The 19,666-nt window shown below is 25.6% G+C and overlaps 4 protein-coding genes across 4 annotated transcripts; 1 reads left to right on the top strand and 3 right to left on the bottom strand.

The window, feature by feature from the left end:
* Positions 1-472: 472 nt before the first annotated feature.
* LOC132917518 (PP2C-like domain-containing protein CG9801) lies at positions 473-5,052 on the bottom strand. The gene is made up of 6 exons (XM_060978299.1): positions 4,735-5,052; positions 3,615-3,823; positions 3,453-3,545; positions 3,094-3,386; positions 1,286-1,676; positions 473-1,208 (listed from the first exon to the last, which is right to left on the bottom strand). Exons 1-6 carry the CDS (start codon positions 4,845-4,847, stop codon positions 880-882), a joined length of 1,428 nt encoding a protein of 475 aa, XP_060834282.1. The 5' UTR covers positions 4,848-5,052; the 3' UTR covers positions 473-879.
* A 1,669-nt stretch (positions 5,053-6,721) lies between these two features.
* On the bottom strand, positions 6,722-9,333 carry LOC132918173 (U6 snRNA-associated Sm-like protein LSm8). The gene is made up of 5 exons (XM_060979294.1): positions 9,140-9,333; positions 8,899-8,971; positions 8,566-8,606; positions 8,364-8,491; positions 6,722-6,922 (listed from the first exon to the last, which is right to left on the bottom strand). The coding sequence occupies exons 2-5, from the start codon at positions 8,927-8,929 to the stop codon at positions 6,832-6,834; spliced, it is 291 nt and encodes a 96-aa protein (XP_060835277.1). The 5' UTR covers positions 8,930-8,971; positions 9,140-9,333; the 3' UTR covers positions 6,722-6,831.
* Positions 9,334-10,981: 1,648 nt separating this feature from the next.
* On the bottom strand, positions 10,982-13,930 carry LOC132917617 (ubiquinone biosynthesis monooxygenase COQ6, mitochondrial). The gene is made up of 10 exons (XM_060978441.1): positions 13,397-13,930; positions 13,119-13,336; positions 12,809-13,060; positions 12,619-12,735; positions 12,486-12,554; positions 12,252-12,362; positions 11,955-12,184; positions 11,766-11,881; positions 11,486-11,667; positions 10,982-11,241 (listed from the first exon to the last, which is right to left on the bottom strand). Exons 1-10 carry the CDS (start codon positions 13,533-13,535, stop codon positions 11,203-11,205), a joined length of 1,473 nt encoding a protein of 490 aa, XP_060834424.1. The 5' UTR covers positions 13,536-13,930; the 3' UTR covers positions 10,982-11,202.
* A 357-nt stretch (positions 13,931-14,287) lies between these two features.
* On the top strand, positions 14,288-18,768 carry LOC132932428 (engulfment and cell motility protein 1). The gene is made up of 9 exons (XM_060998803.1): positions 14,288-14,609; positions 14,850-15,327; positions 15,403-15,947; positions 16,003-16,212; positions 16,270-16,515; positions 16,581-16,859; positions 16,939-17,114; positions 17,189-17,319; positions 17,789-18,768. The coding sequence occupies exons 2-9, from the start codon at positions 14,883-14,885 to the stop codon at positions 17,956-17,958; spliced, it is 2,202 nt and encodes a 733-aa protein (XP_060854786.1). The 5' UTR covers positions 14,288-14,609; positions 14,850-14,882; the 3' UTR covers positions 17,959-18,768.
* The last annotated feature ends 898 nt before the right edge of the window (positions 18,769-19,666 follow it).

The following is a 19,666-nucleotide window of genomic DNA, read 5'->3' as shown; positions in this document are numbered from 1 at the left end:
ATACCAAATGATATATTATACCAAATTAAATTAAGACATATATTTATAGTATATATATAATACCTATATATATATATGTATACTTATACACTTTTATAGATTATAATAGTTAAAAAGTTATATAATAATAAGTATAATTCACTGTTTTAATATTTGAAATATTTTTAATTTGTGTTCTAATATGTTCTAATAAGTGATGAATATGATTTTTTTTCATTTTTTATATATTTAATAATAAAAAAGTATACTCAAAAGTATATGTAAAAAAAAAAAAAAGTATAAGAATATTTGTTATTTGATATTAATACATTTTTATAAAATATTTTTAGGCCTTAGTACAATTGTCTTATTTACTCGTATTGTAATAAATACTAATAATACACAATATCAATAGTCTTAGTATGATGTTAATTTTAACTTATAAATGAACAAATCAATAAATATAAATATAAATAAATTAAACAATAAAATATAACACATATAAGTTTTTAATTATAAAGTATAGGTTTAACAGTATGTATAAGCTGACTAAATTATAGTTTGTTGTTAATTTCAAACAATCTATTGGACGGAAACAATATTGCACTAATAGATATTTAGGTAAAACACTAAGCTTAAATCATAAAAACTAGATATATATTTCATATAGGCTTGTATTAATAAGATAATTTCTATATTATGGAATCTTGTATGTGTACAATCTTCACATATTTTAAAAATATGAATGTTCACTACTTAAGATGTAATAATAACTACATAGGTACCAAATACTTTTTAAGACCAATTTTCTCAATGAAAAAATAACAAATCATTAAAATAAATAATAAATCAACATATTATAAAAAAAACACAAAACATAAATTTAATCTTTTAAAATTTTTACTTTCCAGAATTTATTTTGAATGCAACTACTGTAGCATGATCTAACTTACCTGGCACACCAAACATTTTTCTAATAATTTCCTTTCTTTTTTGTCTGACTTCTGCTTGAGCTAAGGGTTTACCATTAGCATCTGCATATATTTCCATATCTTCCAATATACGACGTTTAGCTGCAGTTAATCTGGTTACAAAGTCCAATAATAATGTTACTAAGTCTTTGGCTGTATCTACTGCTGGTCCCTTGCCAGACACTCCATTACGAATCAAATCTTCTGTTCTTAAAAGAGAAAGTTTGTGTCTTTGATATGCTTCAACGCTGGGAAGCCCTAAATAAATAATTTTTTATTTGTATGAGTAACATTTTGGAAATAAAATATTAAAATATAATACAAATAATGAATACCAGTAAAATGGCCAACCACAGGATCTAAATTATCTGATACACCATCAGAAGTAATGAAAACTATGTCATCCAAATCAACTTGTGTTATAGACAATGTCAAGTTTGACAATTCTGGATTATGTCCATCAACAGGACCTAAAGCTCCCATGACATCTCTCATGTCTCTCATTCTGTGAACATCATGTGAGCCTTGAGTAAGTTCTCTTACACCATACTTGGAACTATACACATAACCCAAACTGTCACCAACATTACAACAACAAGCTACATAATGATTATCAACAGTAGATGGAAGTACTACAATTGCTGTAAGAGTAGTCAAAGTTCCTTCTTCTTGTAGAATCATATTATGGGCAGCGTGGAATGATCTCAGTAAAGTCACGAGCACATCCTGCAATTATAAAAAAATTGTCCCAATATGAAAACAGAATAGTTAATTTACAAAAGGATATTTTACATAGAAAACCAATTTAATCCCAATTAACATTAGCCTTAGTGATAAGATATATTTTAATATCATTAAAAGTTTTACATTTTATTTTGCTGCATTGAATTAATAGTTATAAAGTAAAGAAATAAATTTCATTAAAAAAATTACAAAATGTTTATATATACATTATACTTTATTTAAAGTCAGAATGTTCATGAATTTCAAATTTTACATTCTTTTATAAATAAATAATTTGTTTTCTCTGTGTATTTTAAGTAAATTAATAAAAAATTAACTATAAAATAAATAATATTTATAGATGATAGTCAAATATCTTTATTTTTAGATTCTGGACGGAGTGATGAATGTATTGATTTTACAATGATATGTGTTTTATTTTTTTATTTTTGTGTCTGTCATCACTTTTTGGAGTAATAATAATGCTTCGATTTTTGACTTCAGGCCTTCTTTGAAAAGGAAAATTTATCTAGTTGGTACTTTGGGGGGTCAAAAGTAAAAAATTTTAAATAGTTTTCAAAAGCGTCGGGAAAAACCCTGAAAAAATTACGGAAAAACGGGAATTTTTTACGCATAACCACTTTTTGACAAAATCGATTTTTTGATTTTGCTGTAACTCAAAAACGAATCATTGTAAATACTTGAAATTTTCACCAAATGTTTATATTATGTTATCTATTTGCGATTAAATTTTCAAAATATTTTGACCTTTTTTTAAGCTACTTATAGACAATTGAAATTTTCGAAATTTTTAAGTTTTTTTTCTTAAAATGCCGATAAAAATAATTTGGCTATCCAAAAAATCTTTAAAATTTAATACAAGCTTTATTATAAGTTGTACTTGTCGTAGTAAAAAAAATCAAAAACCGTTAGTCACAATTTTTTTTTATCAGCATTTAAAGTTCAAATGTTTACAAAATATATCAAAATCACGAAAATTTGCAAAGAATTTTGAAGTTGAAAATTCATAAAATTTTTGTGATTTATACTTAAGGTTCAAAAATCTAATACAAGGTTATCCATAAGTTTTCCTTTAAGTAATTGTAAAAAAAAAATTCCAGCGTCAATATAGAAAACATTTTGAGCGTATGAAATTTTATTTTTTACGAAATCGCGTAAAATAACGATATATTACAATTTAAATATAAGTAATAATAATATAATATATCCAACTAATTATCATAGACTGACAAATCATCTCAGTTTAGAATCGTTTATCGTATACAATGATACCCGTCATTGCATTCAAATTTAACACATCCACACGACCAGTGACCTACTCTCCATCTCTACTATACAGCAGAGCGATACCCACTTGCCCACTTTTTTATTTTAAAAACTGCATAAACTAAATATTTACTGTAGTGTTTTTAGGTGATTCTTTGTCTTTTGTAAACAAAGTTTTGTTTAAATAGTCAACACAACCATGGACAGCGGATCTAGCTGCAGTCCTTGACTTGACACCCCAGTTAACACCATCTGCTAGTACCATTATAGCAGAATTCGCTCTAGTTACAATGGCAAAACAATCAGCAATTGGATCACCTGTATGACGATGTGTTATGGGGTGGACTTCATATAAAGAACAACTGGCACCATATGCATTTGTATGTGGAACATTCCAATTCTCAACACCAGCTACCAATGGATGTCCTAGAAATTATAAAAATGGTTAATATTTAATAAGCAATATTAAATGCATATTTAGTAGAAACTCACTAAGCTTTTTTAAAATATTTTGTTTAGACTCGACATTCAAAGTTTCATCAGTTGAATCATTATTTGACGTACTTACTTTCTTTTCTCCATTATCTAATGATAAAACAATATTATTTAATTTGGTCATTTATAATTAATATATTAATTGTACAAAAAACTTACTCTCTTCTTCAAGATTATCAATAAAATTAATTTCTGGATCACTTGCCGATAAATGTTTTTCTGTTTGATTAACAGAAATAAGACCACCGTGTGGCCCAGTCAATGATGATACCACTTCGTAACTTTTAATGGCACCTAATTGTTGAGGTGGTACTTCTTGCGGAGTTCTCCCATGTAAAATAATTGGTTCATATTTTTGGACTTCATGGCTGAAATCATTTGTTTAAGAAATTGTGAAATTTAATCTAATTTGAGTTATCACACTATCCTGAAATTTGGAAACTAACTACCCTATTACTAATATATATCTAAACCACATAAACCAAAACAATTATCCACAACAAATGTGAGTTCAAATTAATTCAAATTAATACTGACAAATCAGAGTAAATTACTTATGCTTAAAACAATTTTTGTAAGAATGTCATCAATTAATTATAAACAACATTCTCATCCTTGTTCAGAACTTAAATTAAATATATACCTACTTATATTATAAATAAACTACAACTTAAGATCTTCATTGTCTTAGGGGAGAAAGAATATCAGTCAATATTTAATTATACCTCATCCACCCTCTTCTAAATTTCAAAATATCACCACATAAAATTCTTCTAAGCATAGTTATAATACACAAGACAACTAGGGCTTATTTTGTCTTGTTTAGAATAGGAAGCTCATGTCATGTCTATTGTCAAACACTCTAATATGAAGCCAATTCAGTCAATCCAATAAAGTTCACAGAGGACACTGACAATATTCCTTGGTATGTATCAAACCTTGCCTTACATAACAACTTAAAAGTTCAAACAATTACTGAACAAGACCAAATAATGTATTAATGTTATCGCCAACATTTAAACACGCATTATTAACCAATTATTTTTCTTAAGACCATAACATCCCTCAGAAACCCAACATGCAGAAATAAATGATGTAAAGACCTATTAATTAAATTAAGAAGATATACAAATGGATAATTTTTTCATTGTGTTGTTCAGATCATGTACTATTAATACATTTATAAAATGTATATTCATTATCGTATTATTGTACAGATTATTAAATTAAATTAAAAATTGACTTACTTTAAACAAAATAAAAAATTATAATCACTCACCCACTAAGATATTTTTTAATGAAACGATTTGAAGCGTTCTCGTCATTTCTGGACTCTGATGGTGCTGAAAATTGCCTAAAGAACCCAGAGAATTTCTGCCTAAAAGATGGCATATTAATTATTTTATTTTATCTTTATTATAAATAAAATTTCATAGTTTTAACAAATCCTTTTGATTTAACATTTTAATTATTATTTCTTTCAGTGAACACTTTCTGAATAAATAAATAAGCTTATTATTCAATAAAGAAACACGGGAAGGAAGTACCGACTACACATTGTAATACATCGAGTACTGACTAACAAATAGATTTTACTTTATCGATAAAGATAATATCAATTATCATTTATCTATGCATGCTGAATGCTGATAATATGAATGATGAATTGTTCAAAACTGATATGAGTAGGGGTGCTCAAAGTAGGTCATTTAATGTATTTTCTTGGTAATAATTATATCTCGCACTAACGCATTGCAAAAATTTGAAATCAGCGACGTTTATTCGTGTCTCGTGAGCTAAAATTTTTCTTTAGAATACTTACGGATTACGGTCTACCATTCCACGTATTGTATTACATTTACGATTACCTTTTCACCTATAATTATAATAATAAAAATAACTCATAATATTAAATCGAGAAGATCTATCGAATATTATTTTTCCAATCGACGATCATTTGGTATTAAATAAAACAGTTTTGATGTGTCAAAAAACCACAGAATTTTATGCTGAAGCGCACAAGTGCACAACACAAGAAATATTTACCAGGCCTTTACAGTTTACACCAGAATTATCCCAAAATCGTAACACACTAGTACATTACACACCTGTAACCTATAATTCTTAAAAAATTAAACATCTGAAACCCATTAAATCAAAATGATTTTTTTTCAAAACGATAGAATTAATAAATTAAATAATTATTATTTTATAAATTCCATATCCATGTGAATATTAGTTTTATGTTAAAAGTATTTACCTAATTAAAAATAAATTAAAAATGTATTAATTACTCATTAAATAACACGGGTAAAAATATGTTGATGTATATTTAGGCCATTTGTATAATCAATTCTTTTAATATTTTTTTCTGAACATCTAGACACTCATATTAACTCGAATAATAACAATTATTGACAACCAAATGTTTGTTTAAATAACTTATTCCAGTGTTTGAATAATGAAAACATAAATAAATTTAGATATCCAGAACTAAAGCCCAAATTAATAATATAGGTGCAAACCACCGATATATTTATGTTTCATTAGACTCAACTGCTTAAGTCTATGAAAAACAAACAAACCATCTACATAGTACTTAGTTAACAGTTGATGTTGAAACAAAGTATACATTTTATGAAAATGTGTATCAAATTTAAACATGGAACCTACATATTTTGACATATATTGACACCGCAAGACTCAGTACATAATGGTTGGTACATGAAAGAAGTACTGTCACTTTTTGGAAGAATTGTTTTTATTAGTTCAATTTAAATGTAATAAATGTTATATTATTTTAACTATATTATAAACAGTCCATTATGAAATTCATAAGTAATAATTACAAAATTGAAACATTTATTTCAGCACATAGTGGCAATATTCGAATGTAGAAAATTATAATTAATAAAATCAATACCTCAATACAAATACAAGAGAAAATAGAATGCTTTAGTTTTATATAATTTTCCAGAAATATTAAAATATATATATATATTGTTATTTGATTTTAACAAAATAATGTGACCAATATGGATTAAAAGTATACATTAGAGATGCCATAATCCATAGCGATGATCACTTATTTTACTTTTTAGTCTTTAATCTTTATACATTCTTAGTTACAAGTAATGATGTGATTTTTACTTATAAACTACCATTTTATTTCTTCATTGTTTTTTATTATTATATATACATTGAACATGTGATTAATGAAGATAATACTTGATAAAAACATTATTTTAATCAATAAAAACACAATATCTGCCCTTATTTTTATATTACTATCATAGTTTTAATAGTAACAATTACTTAATATAACAGGATCAATGCATTTAATTATTCATAATAATTAAAATATCATATAAATGTCTTAAAATACTACTGATCCGATAGGTTCTGCTCTGATTGCACTCAAATCTATTGAGGAATCCATTGTTTCATCTACTTCACCGATTATAGCACTGAAAAGTAAGTTAACAACTATATAATATATTAAAAATATACACGTTCAACCTTAAACAATTATAAAATTAATGTTATTTGTTTATAAAATAAGCATAGACAAAATTATAGCAATACAAATTAATTATGAAATAGGTATAGTTAAAATAATAAAATAAAATAAAAAGAATGATCTATGCTCATTAAAAAAAATTATAATTAGTAGAACACATAACACATGAAAATAATTTAAACACTGAGTTCTGCACTCAATATTCATATCCAAACATTCATATAACAGGAATCATGGGCGTATGTATGGGGGGGGGTGTTCAAACACCCCCCGAAATTAAATAAAACAATTGTATTATTTAATACATATAAATAAATTATTCATAATTTTATAATATTAATATAGATTTAGACAAAAACCCCCTCCGAAAATATTTCCTACCTACGCCTATGACAGGAATATTAATTCTACAGATAATTAATAAACTGGAAGCCAAATGGAGTAAATAGTTACATTTTAATTAATGATTTAATATATTTAAGCCATGAAGATCTGAAGAAAAATTATTCAGTGTTGTAAACGTCAGGAGCAAACAAGGTATGCATTACATGTATAACCATGATATCGTTTAATGAGCAATTATAAATTTAAATAAACAAACCCCATACAAATTTTTTTTTTGCAAAATACAATTTAAGAAAAATAAATTCTGAATTTCTAAATTCAAAAATTTTGAAATGCAAAACGATTAAAATCACTTGTTTTTAATGTTTTCTTGAATATATGGTTATATGAATTACATTTTAAACAAAATAATATATTAAATATTAATAAAAATTATTATACAAGCTTATATAGATATTAATAATACACAAATATAATATGAAATATGATAAATACATTTTTTATTGATAGAAAAATATCAATTTTAGAATTTCAGTATTAATTATACATATTTTTGTTGAAGGAACTTATAAATTCATCAATTTTAGAAAGTTGTCTAAAATTATATGTTTATTTTAATTAGTGAATTGTTGTTAATATAAATAACATTACTAAACATAAAAAAGATTTCACAATGGGAAATTTCCTAATTTATGTAAATACTTAATAGTAATAAGTAAATAATCTTAATGATCACCAATTATTTTTTCATAAGACCTAAAATGATTGTTCAATATTTCATTATAAAATATATTATTAGATAATAGTATTATTATCAAACATTTTATATTATTAAGTGTAAATGATATATATTATACATAAATTTTGTATGTATTATAAATGTGTTTCTTCTCTATAATCAAATTAATTTTATAAACAATTATTATGGCATATTGTATAAATATCAAAATCAACAATTCAAAACGTTTATAAGCCAAAAAAAATTGAAAAAATAATAATATGACACAAGGTTAGATTAGACACTTATGATATTAGATACTTACACATTGTCACCGCGAATGAGATGTAAACCTAATATAATTTGTTCAACACCTTGATTCGGGCTATATACACGTTCATGGCTGTCATCTAAAATTATGTTTATAGTTTGATCAAATCCTTTAAGTGTTCCCTGAATAAAACAATTAGTTAATAAGTTTTTATTTATAAAAACATGTAATATTTATTAAGTAATAGTATAATTACCACAAAGTTTCTGCCATCTGATGTTATAATAGAAACAGTATCTAACATTAAAATAATAAGAAAAATAATACTTAAACCATATGACCCAAACAAAGAATACCATAAAATTAAAACAGTTATTAATAAAATCCATTTTAAATTGATTATTTACAAATAATAATATTTGCTCATTCTGTGGAGCTACAATGCTTAAATTAATACACAATGTGGTAAAGGTAATTAAATTAATTTCAAAATATTTTATAAACTAAATATCAGCAGATATCTTCAATTTTTAACCAACAATGTAACGATGAACTTAATAAAACATTAATTATATTTTTTTAAGGATACGGTTCACATAGCTTTCCAATCCTGAACTCATTGTAATACTCAGAAGTACAGCAAATTATAATCAGTCTCGAAGCTGAAAATAAAATAGTATAAAAAATTTTAAGGTAAACAATTGTACTCAGTAAATAAATATCAACTAAGTGCTTTTAGTATTTCACAAAAATATAAAAATATAACGCTTATACGCATACAAATCAATTGAGTACACACAAAACTATTATAAAATAGATATTTCACTTACAATTAGTCAAAAACCGACCTAGAAGAAATGTACAAATACTTGTAATCAAAAACTTATTGAATTTTAATTTAACAAAGGCATAACTATTAATAACTACTTGTGAAAACTTTTAATAAGTAAGACAATAATATTAAAAATGTCAGTCGGCACACGACTATACACAAAATCAAATCGCGGTTTACTTATTTTTCGGCGTTAGAATGATAAGAATGAGTATTATCATTTATCACTGTTGTCACCATCAATATGGTAACCTGCTACCCAGTAATACCACAATGTGATAATTTAAATTAAATTTTTGTATTTTGTTTTTGTCATTTCGTTTTCGTGAGAGATAAAAATAAAATCGTTTAAGAACTGTTCTTACAGTTTCTTACTGGTTGCTGCTCTTTGTGTAAGGCGTTTATCTCGTTCAACGTTCATGCTCAATGCTTAATGCTCATACATATATTAAGAACTGAATTCGTGGGTCATACCTCGAATGTTCTTGTCTTAAAATAATAAGTATCATATTATTTTTATACAGAATGATTCATCAAGCATGCTTCGACTTTTTTTCTTCAATGATGCAATTAGATATTCTAAATCTAATTTATAGAATTTTTAAACAAGTATTCTTGCTAAAAATTGAAACAGTCTATTACTATAAACTACTATAATAAAAACCTTGGAAATTAATCAACCATACAAATCCAATAAGTATCTAACATCCAGTGAATTCATCTCAGATAACCCCCCCCCCCCCCACGAACAATTAATATTGTAAATATTAAATATTTATTATAGTTAGTCTATTTTTTTAAATTATAAATATTGATAAATTAGTATTAATACTAACATTTTCAATCTTCATTGCTTTCAAATTTTCCAAGTCCATTATATCATGAATCTATTATCCTTAGTCTACAAAGTTTTTTTTTATTATTATTATTTATAAAAGTTAATAGATCTATAAAGTTAAATAACTTAAAAATAACTTATTCAAGTTTTGTTTTAGATTTGTCAAATTTTACTGAAAAGCTAAATAATATTCACTAGAAAAAGCGATTTTTTTTCGTGTATATGAAAAATAGCAGTTGGTATCTCCATAAGAAACTATTTGTGTAGAATAAAAAAATCTCAATAAATTGAAATATGATCTTTAAGCATATTTAAAAATTCCAAAAATCAGATATTTAATACAGTATTTATTAAAGAAAAAAGAAGATATTATAATATATCAAATATAAACAAAGAATATTTACATAGATAATAATCGATAAATGAAAATTAACAAATATTTTCTTAAACATCCACCTTCATTCATAGCAGTTTACCCAAAATCCTAAACTGTCATAAAACCAAAAAAAGTGTTAATAGGAAGTATTCCTCTCATTACTACAGATGGAATTAGCATTCAAATTTTAAATATTTTGTTTATCCTTTAAGCCTTTCAAGAAATATTAAGAATATTCAAAACTTAAGATATTCATATTTCTAACTGTATATATGATTAAACATATAATTAGTCATTAGTCTTTATATCAGTAGCATAAGCCCCCATTTTATTGTTGAATATTTTAAAATGTAAATAATCATACAAATAAATATATATATACAAATCATAAAATAAATAACTATAGAATACCATTATTTAAAGTTTTTTAAAAACTTTTAGTGAAGATTTTAAAATATAATAGTCATTTGGCTCTTTTAGAAATCAGATTTCTATAAAAATCATATATATCAGAACCACCAAGCAACAAAAGCAATTTCCTGTAGAGGATGGTTGAAAACTCCATTTAGATGGACCACACTTCAGCTAATCAACCATCTATAAAATTTTTTTTGAAAAAAAATAAATATGTTTATAATAACAACTTTATTTTTATAAAATATTGCTATTAAGTAATAAGAAATAACACTATTATATAATTTAACCAAAGTAATTGATTTTAATTTTTCACACATAATAATTAATAAACATCAATTTCTTTTTTTTAATAGTCTTAATATCTTAATTAACACAGCTCAACAACTAAACATACAATTAACCCATTTATTTGGATACATTGAAACTTAAATTATACAGGTAGTCCAGATGCTTTGTCACTCAACAGTTTCTGTTTGAAAATAAAACAAGAACATTAATTATCATTATATAATATGTAAACATGAATTATCATAATATTCTGTCCAGCAAAAAAATATTCCATGGTCCAACAAAAAGCAGTTTAACTATGCATCCCCATTATAACCAATTACCATAGTAGAACCAGTCTCGACGGGAGTAACTCATGTGAGGATGCACAGAATTGACATGTTTTCTTGTTGGACAGAGTATAGTCTCATCATAAAAATACTTACTTTTATTATGGAAGCAGAATGACAAACTGAAAGTCCCACGTTACGTATTAATGTTGTAATAGCAAGTGGTACCACATTGTTATGGCTACCATAAATTTTTTGAATGCCATCAACACCTAACATAATTGGTACATTATGACGCTGTGCAGCAGTTTCATAATTTAAAAGTGCATTCAGATCTCCTATAGAGGAAAACATAATATAAATATTTAAAATCAGTATATTATTTTAGAAATTATGTATGATACTATCTTAATACTACTAAGTAGATATTACAAACCAATATCAGCTCCTGTTAATACTGATTGGTTAAGTTGATTGCTTAATTCAATAACATCATTAAAACCTAAATTAACACCTTGGCCAGCCAATGGATGTATTCTGTGTGCAGCATCTCTAAAGTAAATATTGAGTAGGTTAGTTTAAAATGAAATAAAAAAAACAACTATTTTTAAAAACTATAATTTACCCCACTAAAGCAACACGCTGACCAACATATCGACATGCATGTCCAAAGCCTAATGGGAAAGATGCTCGACTATCTTTTATTAAATCAATGATAACTGGTGGAGAAGATTTTATTTTTTTGTTTGGATTATTCTCATCATTTGATTGATAACACTTATTAAGTACTTTAGACACTATACGAGCAGCATCATCTGCTAATAGTAAACTACTATTGTTAGATTCTTTTTCTTCCTAATTCATACATATTAATTATTTATAAAACAATTGATAGTAATACTTTTAAATGTTAAACATTTACCGATAAACCGTCATTTAAAGCATCAATAAATTCATTGTCATTCAACTTTGCTAATCGATTTGCTTCTTCATAACTTGTAGTCCATACAAGTGAACATGTTTTATTATCCAACTGTTAGTTGATAATACAAATTAAAATATTAAAACATTTAAAATATCCGTAAAAGTTATAACATTAATTATGAATACTTGTATTTATAATCAATGGTTATAATAAACTTGATTGAAAACTCACAGGTAACACTGCCAATGGACCTAACTGAGCAAACTTTTGCCAAGCAACATGTCCTTTATAAATATCATCCTGAAATACACAATTTATTTAACAACAATAACTTTAAATAGTTTATAATTCAAAACATTTTTACTTCATTAGACTGTATATGTAAAGTTGCCACAACTGCACGTTGACCGTATTCCCAACTAATAAATTGCTGACCATTAATGGCAGAACGTACTTTAGAACCATATCCATCTGAACCAATCTAAGGATATAGGCAAATTCTTTTTACTTTTATTACATATTTTCAACTTAAATTTTTAGTATATTTCACTTACTAAGAGACTAGTTTCGAAGGAAGTCTCTCCATTAGCTACTTTTACAGTAGCCAAATCTTTATGAGAATCTGGCAAAATACATTGATCAACCCGGGAATCGTAATTTACAGTAATATTTTGCTCTTCCTTAATTTGTTCATACAATGCTCCAAGAATAGTATCGTTTTCAACAATATATGCTAAATCGTCATCATTATTGAATGTTAATATGTTATTAACACCACCACTTCTACCTCCACCAGAGTTCCAAATCTGAAATTTAGATTAAGTGGTATAGAAAATGTCTTATTTAGTTTTTTTAAACACCCACTCGCATTTCTTTGACTGCATTACAAAGTCCTAAATTGCTAATAGTTTGCCATGCTCCAATTGATTGTAAAAGCTGTACACTTGATTTGTTCACAGCTGAAACTCTATTACTGTAAGAATTATCAAGTGTATTTTTCTTTGCATGCAAATCATATTGTTTACGATTTGGACCTCCTTCTAATAGAAGGATAGACATACCACGTAACGCAGGTTCTTTAGCTAAAACATAATGTAAACATTGATAAATACTTAAATGTGAATAATTTGAGAAATAGTTACCCAATTTGCAGGCCATTGCACAGCCCACCATGCCGCCACCAGCTATAACAATATCATAATATTTTTTACTCGAAGAATAATTTGCGATATTACCCAGAGACAAATATAATCGCTTAGCAGATGAATTTAATGACATCATGTTTATCTTCAGATGTATAGGTATGTGAAGAAAATATAAAATTCTTATTTTGGTAAATTTTTTCAATTAGCACATAAATGACATCAAAAATATAAGACTATTATAATACAGTTAGCAGTATGCCAGTGTGATAGCATAACACAAAAAAAGTTATTCAAGTAAATTAGTCATAAGTAAAATGTTTAAATATAACTGAACAAAATATATTGTAGCAACTAAAACACAACTGTTGTGTTGATAACATTGAATAGAACAAAAATGGTGCCGAAATTTTAGAGTAATTTAATATTGAACGATGCAACACGAGTACACGACTAGATTGTAATTAAATTTAAAAGCATTTAAAATTTAAATATTTAATTATAATGGAATATTGAAAAATTAGTGATTACAATACCCGAGAAAAAGTAAATAAGGTTGAACAATTTGATATTATATAGATAATAATTGGTATCAAATCAATATTACATACAATAAATAAAATTACAATAAAATAAATATATTATGATAATATTATACTTGATTTATTTCATGCAATAAAAATAATATGGATATCATGTTTTATAATAATTTTGTTTTCAAATTATAGATGAAATTATATAATATACAATTATTTATGAAAATAACTTATTATCATAACTCCTTATAATAAATACTTAGGCAATATAATATACAGTATTGCGGTTACCATTTTATCAGAAAGTGATAAATGCCAAATTTCATGAGCTCATAGATATCTCTTTCTTTATTCAGTATACTGTAAACATTATAAACCAATTCAATATTTATTAATTATTATTTATTTTATATTTAATATTATATACATTTTTTATTGTTATATATCACGAATTAAAATTGGATTTCAGACTTCAGTTATAAATTTATGAATGATGTCAAATTCTGGTATATTGTTGAATGCATAAATTATGACTGACAAAGTGACAAAAAGTAATTCTAAAGTCGATCACCCATCAATTTGTACGTAATTGAAGTATACCTATTATACGAATTCGATTGTTTTCTCAATTGTGCTGGTTCCGTGACAAAAGAATCAACGGTGGTGATACTTCAAAGGTGTTATTGATTTATTTATAAATTCATCATAAATCATAATACATTTAACATATTATAAAAACTAACTAATTTCAACCAATATCTTAGGTATAATTTTTAAATATTTATTTTATTTATAGTCAACTGGCATCTCTGGTAATGGCTGAGAGAGCACTGTGTTCTATTTCATGGCCTCACACTATTGATTTCTACAACAATGAAGTAAACTTGATAAATGCTAATAAATGTTGTTGTTTTCAGAATTGATTTTCAAATTTTGTGATTAAATATTTCATGAGTTTAAATAAACCAGAAAAAATGCCTTCGTTGGACGCAAATGTTGTGAAAATTGCGGTCGAAATGGAATCTGAAAATCCACAACTTAAAGAATTCAATCAAAAAATACCTTTAACTAACATAATCCAAGACTTGTGTAGTGGATGGGACCTAACTGATCCTGAACAATATGCATTAAAATTTTCTGAAAAAACTAATCAAAACTATGTCACTGAAAAAAATAGGAATGAAATTAAGAATGGTTCTGTATTAAGACTTGCATTTTCTCCTTCAAAGATTGCATATGACATTTTACAAACACTTCATTCTGAAGGATCTGATGATAAAAACGAAAGAACTTCTGCCCTGCAAAAGTTAGCAGAATGCAGTATTGATATAACATTTGCTCTTGAATTCATTAACAAACAAGGATTGGCACTGATTATTAGTTTGATTGAAAGAGGTTAATATAACTAATAATTATATTTTTGTATTAAAATTTAAATAATTTAAATACTTGAATTATATTTGGTTTTAGGTAAATGTCAAGGAGCAATGTTAGCTAATGCACTAGCTTCATTTGTCGAGTTAATGGACCACGGAATTGTATCTTGGGATATCTTAGAAACTCCATTTATTAATATGGTTGCCAGTTATGTTAATAATCAAACATCTAGGCCACAAGAAGCAAAAGTTGTACAATCTTCACTATCTATATTAGAAAGTATTGTTTTAAACAGTTCTGCTAAGTATGGTCAAGTAGAAAAAGAAGTAGGATTTCCTAACCTCGTACTACGTCTTGAAAATCAAAACCCTATTATACAACAAAATGCACTTTCTTTGATAAATGCTTTATTTTTGAAAGCCGATCCAGCTAAAAGAAAAATTATTGCAAGTACCTTATGTACTAAACAAGTTCGCAATGTTATATTGCAAAATATCATACAAACATCATCCGGTGAAGTTGGATCTGAAATGGCTCATCAACTTTATGTTATGCAAACACTGTGTTTTGGATTGCTTGAAGAAAGAATGAATACCAAAATGGACCCACAAGATCAAGATGCTCATGAAAAAATTAAGGTAGAATTCCATTTATTATTTTAATATTTTTATTATTATTTATTTTCAAATTTAGGAGTTGCGTAAAATTGCATTTGAATTGGATACAATTAGTGGTGGAGATGCTAGTCGACGACAAATTAGTCCATTTACAAAAGATTATAAGAAATTGGGTTTTAAATACGACATAAACCCTGCATTGGATTTTACAGAAACTCCACCCGGAATGTTAGCTTTAGATTGTATGGTATATTTTGCTCGTAATCATGTTGATGCTTATACAAAAGTAAGTTATAAATTACAAAAAAAGTGTTTTTAACTGATTCTTTTACATCAATTTTAGGTTGTTCTTGAAAATTCATGTAGAGCAGATGAACATGAATGTCCTTTTGGCCGATCATCTGTTGAATTAGTACGCTTACTTTGCAATATACTTAGAATTGGTGAACTTCCTAGTGAACAAACTACTACATACCATCAAATATTTTTTAGCCATGATCATCCTTTCCATGAATTATATTGTGTTTGTATTGTATTACTAAATAAAACATGGAAGGAAATGAGAGCAACAACGGAAGATTTTGTCAAAGTAAAATTTAAAAATATAAATTAGTTAATCTGTAGTTCATTTTTTTTTTATTATAATTTTTTTAGGTATTAAGTGTTGTACGGGAACAAATCACTAGGTCTTTAGGCTCACAACCAGCCAATTTGGAAAAACTACGACAAAAATTATCTACTCTTACTTATTCTGAAATAACTAATTTATGGCAACAAGAACGTACTTCTAGAGAACAATGGGAGAGCCACGCTCGTCCTATAGTACAACTTAAAGAGTTGGTTACACCTGAGATTGTGCAACTTATTAAAAAACAACGACTCAACTACATGGTTGATGGGACTCGATTTACTAAATATTCACAACGCGGACAGGTTAATGAAACAAAAATATTCAATAAATCATAGAATAAATTGTTGATTTACAAACATAATTTTTTTTTTTTTTTTTTAGAGAGTTAAAGATAAGTTTTGGTTTGTAAGATTATCACAAAACCATAAAGTTTTACACTATGGTGATTGTGATGATAAAAGCGTTCCTACAATTGAAGAACTTCCAAATAAGTTAGGAGTGGTTGACATCAAAGCATTACTTACTGGTAAAGACTGTCCTCATATGAAAGATGCCAAGTAAGTTTATAATAAATATGAATGAAATAGTATAATAAAAAATTCCAATTGAATTTATAATTTTATGTTTATAGAGGCCGAAAATCAACACATCAACTTGCTTTTTCATTGACTTTAGATTCTGTAGAAATAACACCCCTTTATTTTGTTGCTCCAGATGAAATGGTTTATGATTATTGGGTTGATGGAATAAATGCATTACTAGGTAAATAAAATTATATATTTGAGTTTAATACATAAACCCAAACCACTAAACCTCTACATAGAACATAATCCTCTAGAGTTAAAACATAAAAATATTTCAAATTCATATTCTTTTATTTTAGTTTGTATTGATTACAAATGTATCATTAATATATGTAATAAGTGTGTGTTGTAATGTACCAAATGTATCTACTAAAAATACTTAAAATTCCTTTAAAAGTGTAATATCTTGTACATATATTTTCAATGAATTCATATTATGTATAAGATTTTTTATTTCCATAGTGATAATTTAACACTTTAAAAATTATAAAGTCAAAAGAATGTTTATATTTAACTCGAGGATGATGTCTATTTAAACTAATATAGTACTATTATAATACTATTAAGTAAAGTGACTGAAAGAAACTGTTGTTTCACTAAACTTGTATGTTATATAAATTGTATTTATTATTCAAAATATTATATAGGAAATAAAATGACAAGTAAAGAAGCTGAGAATGATTTGGAAACATTATTATCGATGGAGATAAAGCTTAGACTTTTAGATGCTGAAGGAGTTGGTGTAGATATTCCTCAAGATCCACCTCCTGTACCTGCTGATCCACCAAACTATGAATTCTGTTATGACTTTAAATGAAGTTCTCAAAAAATATTTCATAACCAAATTATTCATTTATAAATATACATTTACTATCTCAACTACTAGTTTATTAGGGTACTAGTAAGTTATACATATTTTTATGTTATCACTACCACGGATAGAACTATATGTAAGCAATATTTCCTTCTATTAATACCAGTAAAGTAACTTGAATAGATATAAGTTTTAAAAATTATCTATTTATTTACTAGTTATTTACCTGTAAAATCTTTGTGTTTTAATATTCAATAATATAGGACTTTAACCTATAAAGGAATCAATATATTTTTATACATTATATTTTTTTTATATACGCCATATGATAGTTTAATAGTATTTATTTATTCCATTACTCACATATTTATAATATTTGTTAATAAGATTATTTTTTTTATGTACTCATTCTAGTCTTTAAAACTGAAAAATGTATTTTAAATTATATTTAATATTAATATAAAAATGATTAATTTTTATTTTATTATTTTTTTTTAATATAATATATTAACTTTGATACTCACTTAAACTTAAAATCTTTACTGAAAATGTAAAAATTTTAATTATAGTAAATTTATTCCATGTAAAAGATAATTACTATTTTTACATTTTAAACTTCAAAAATTGTAATTAGTTTTTCACAAATTTACAATTTTTAATGATCCTAAAGTAGTTGATTAATGCAACTACTGAGATATAAATTTTAAAATATGTTAACATTTTTCTTGCGTAAGTAATTTCAATTCATAGTCTTAATCCCAAAGAACACGAAATTGAAAGTTATAATACAATAAATAATATTATACAATTGCATTTTGTCAGTTGTTTTTATATTTTTTATTACACTAAACTACAAAATTGTCAAATTTCAAAAATAGATAGGTACTTATTTTGCAAGACATGATCACAAATTAAGTAGCTAAAAAAATGTTTCATCTTAATTTCTTTAAAGGTGGCGATCAGTTATTTTATCTAAAACATATTAGCCTTTTGTCAATCATACTGATCGACCTATTAATGCAATAATACTTTTGAGAACTGATTTGAATCTGTGAATATGTCTACTTGAAATTAAATCGGTCAATATATTTTTCTCAATGTTAGCCCCCTAATTTATATAAATTTGGTTTGAATATTTTAAAATTTACGAATTTTTTTAGTTTTGTTTATGTTATTTCATAGGAAAACAATAATAGTTTGACTTTTCCAGTCTTCCAGATGAACGTCAAAATAACGATATTATACAATTAACTAGTAATGAATTGATTATAATATATTTTTATTTTGATTTTCATTTTACATTCACGCATTTTGAGCTACCTACGCTGATACAATTTTTCTATTATTATTTAGAATAAATACGGACGATGTGTAGAAATGGGTTGTAATTATAGGTGCAATTTAGGTAGACTTGAATGTGCTTTTTTGAAATTGACCCAATTTATTTCTAGATATTTAGATTTTAATAATAACAATTATCTATAACCATGAGATAACATAAAAAAAAAAAAATAATAAAGGGGCTTCAGTACCCCCAGTTTTATCATTGAAACTACGTCCCTCCATAATAATGAATTATTATTTATTATCATCATTGTCAAATAATAAGAAGTAAGAATAACATATGATTTATAAATTATAAATTCACTGTGATAAATACAAAAAAACAATTGGAGTAAGTAAATAAATCTTATAGCATCAAATATTTATT

The sequence above is a fragment of the Rhopalosiphum padi genome, chromosome 1 (assembly GCF_020882245.1).
Source record: "Rhopalosiphum padi isolate XX-2018 chromosome 1, ASM2088224v1, whole genome shotgun sequence".
NCBI lineage: Eukaryota > Metazoa > Arthropoda > Insecta > Hemiptera > Aphididae > Rhopalosiphum > Rhopalosiphum padi.
This window is presented reverse-complemented; position numbering and strand designations above follow the sequence as displayed.

Excerpts from the sequence above, each read along its gene's own strand:
- LOC132917518 (XM_060978299.1), bottom strand. The coding sequence starts at position 4,847 with ATGCCATCTTTTAGGCAGAAATTCTCTGGGTTCTTTAGGCAATTTTCA. Across the intron at positions 3,824-4,734 it reads ATTAAAAAATATCTTAGTGG|CCATGAAGTCCAAAAATATG; the intron begins GTGAGTGATTAT and ends AAATGATTTCAG. Across the intron at positions 1,209-1,285 it reads TGTGGTTGGCCATTTTACTG|GGCTTCCCAGCGTTGAAGCA; the intron begins GTATTCATTATT and ends TTATTTATTTAG.
- LOC132932428 (XM_060998803.1), top strand. The coding sequence starts at position 14,883 with ATGAGTTTAAATAAACCAGAAAAAATGCCTTCGTTGGACGCAAATGTT. Across the intron at positions 15,328-15,402 it reads TATTAGTTTGATTGAAAGAG|GTAAATGTCAAGGAGCAATG; the intron begins GTTAATATAACT and ends ATTTGGTTTTAG. Across the intron at positions 16,213-16,269 it reads ATGTTGATGCTTATACAAAA|GTTGTTCTTGAAAATTCATG; the intron begins GTAAGTTATAAA and ends CATCAATTTTAG.
- LOC132917617 (XM_060978441.1), bottom strand. The coding sequence starts at position 13,535 with ATGATGTCATTAAATTCATCTGCTAAGCGATTATATTTGTCTCTGGGT. Across the intron at positions 12,363-12,485 it reads GTCCATTGGCAGTGTTACCT|TTGGATAATAAAACATGTTC; the intron begins GTGAGTTTTCAA and ends ATCAACTAACAG. Across the intron at positions 11,668-11,765 it reads ATTAACAGGAGCTGATATTG|GAGATCTGAATGCACTTTTA; the intron begins GTTTGTAATATC and ends TTTCCTCTATAG.
- LOC132918173 (XM_060979294.1), bottom strand. The coding sequence starts at position 8,929 with ATGAGTTCAGGATTGGAAAGCTATGTGAACC. Across the intron at positions 8,607-8,898 it reads ATTGGAAAGCTATGTGAACC|ATACTGTTTCTATTATAACA; the intron begins GTATCCTTAAAA and ends TTTTAATGTTAG. Across the intron at positions 6,923-8,363 it reads CTCATTCGCGGTGACAATGT|TGCTATAATCGGTGAAGTAG; the intron begins GTAAGTATCTAA and ends CTTACTTTTCAG.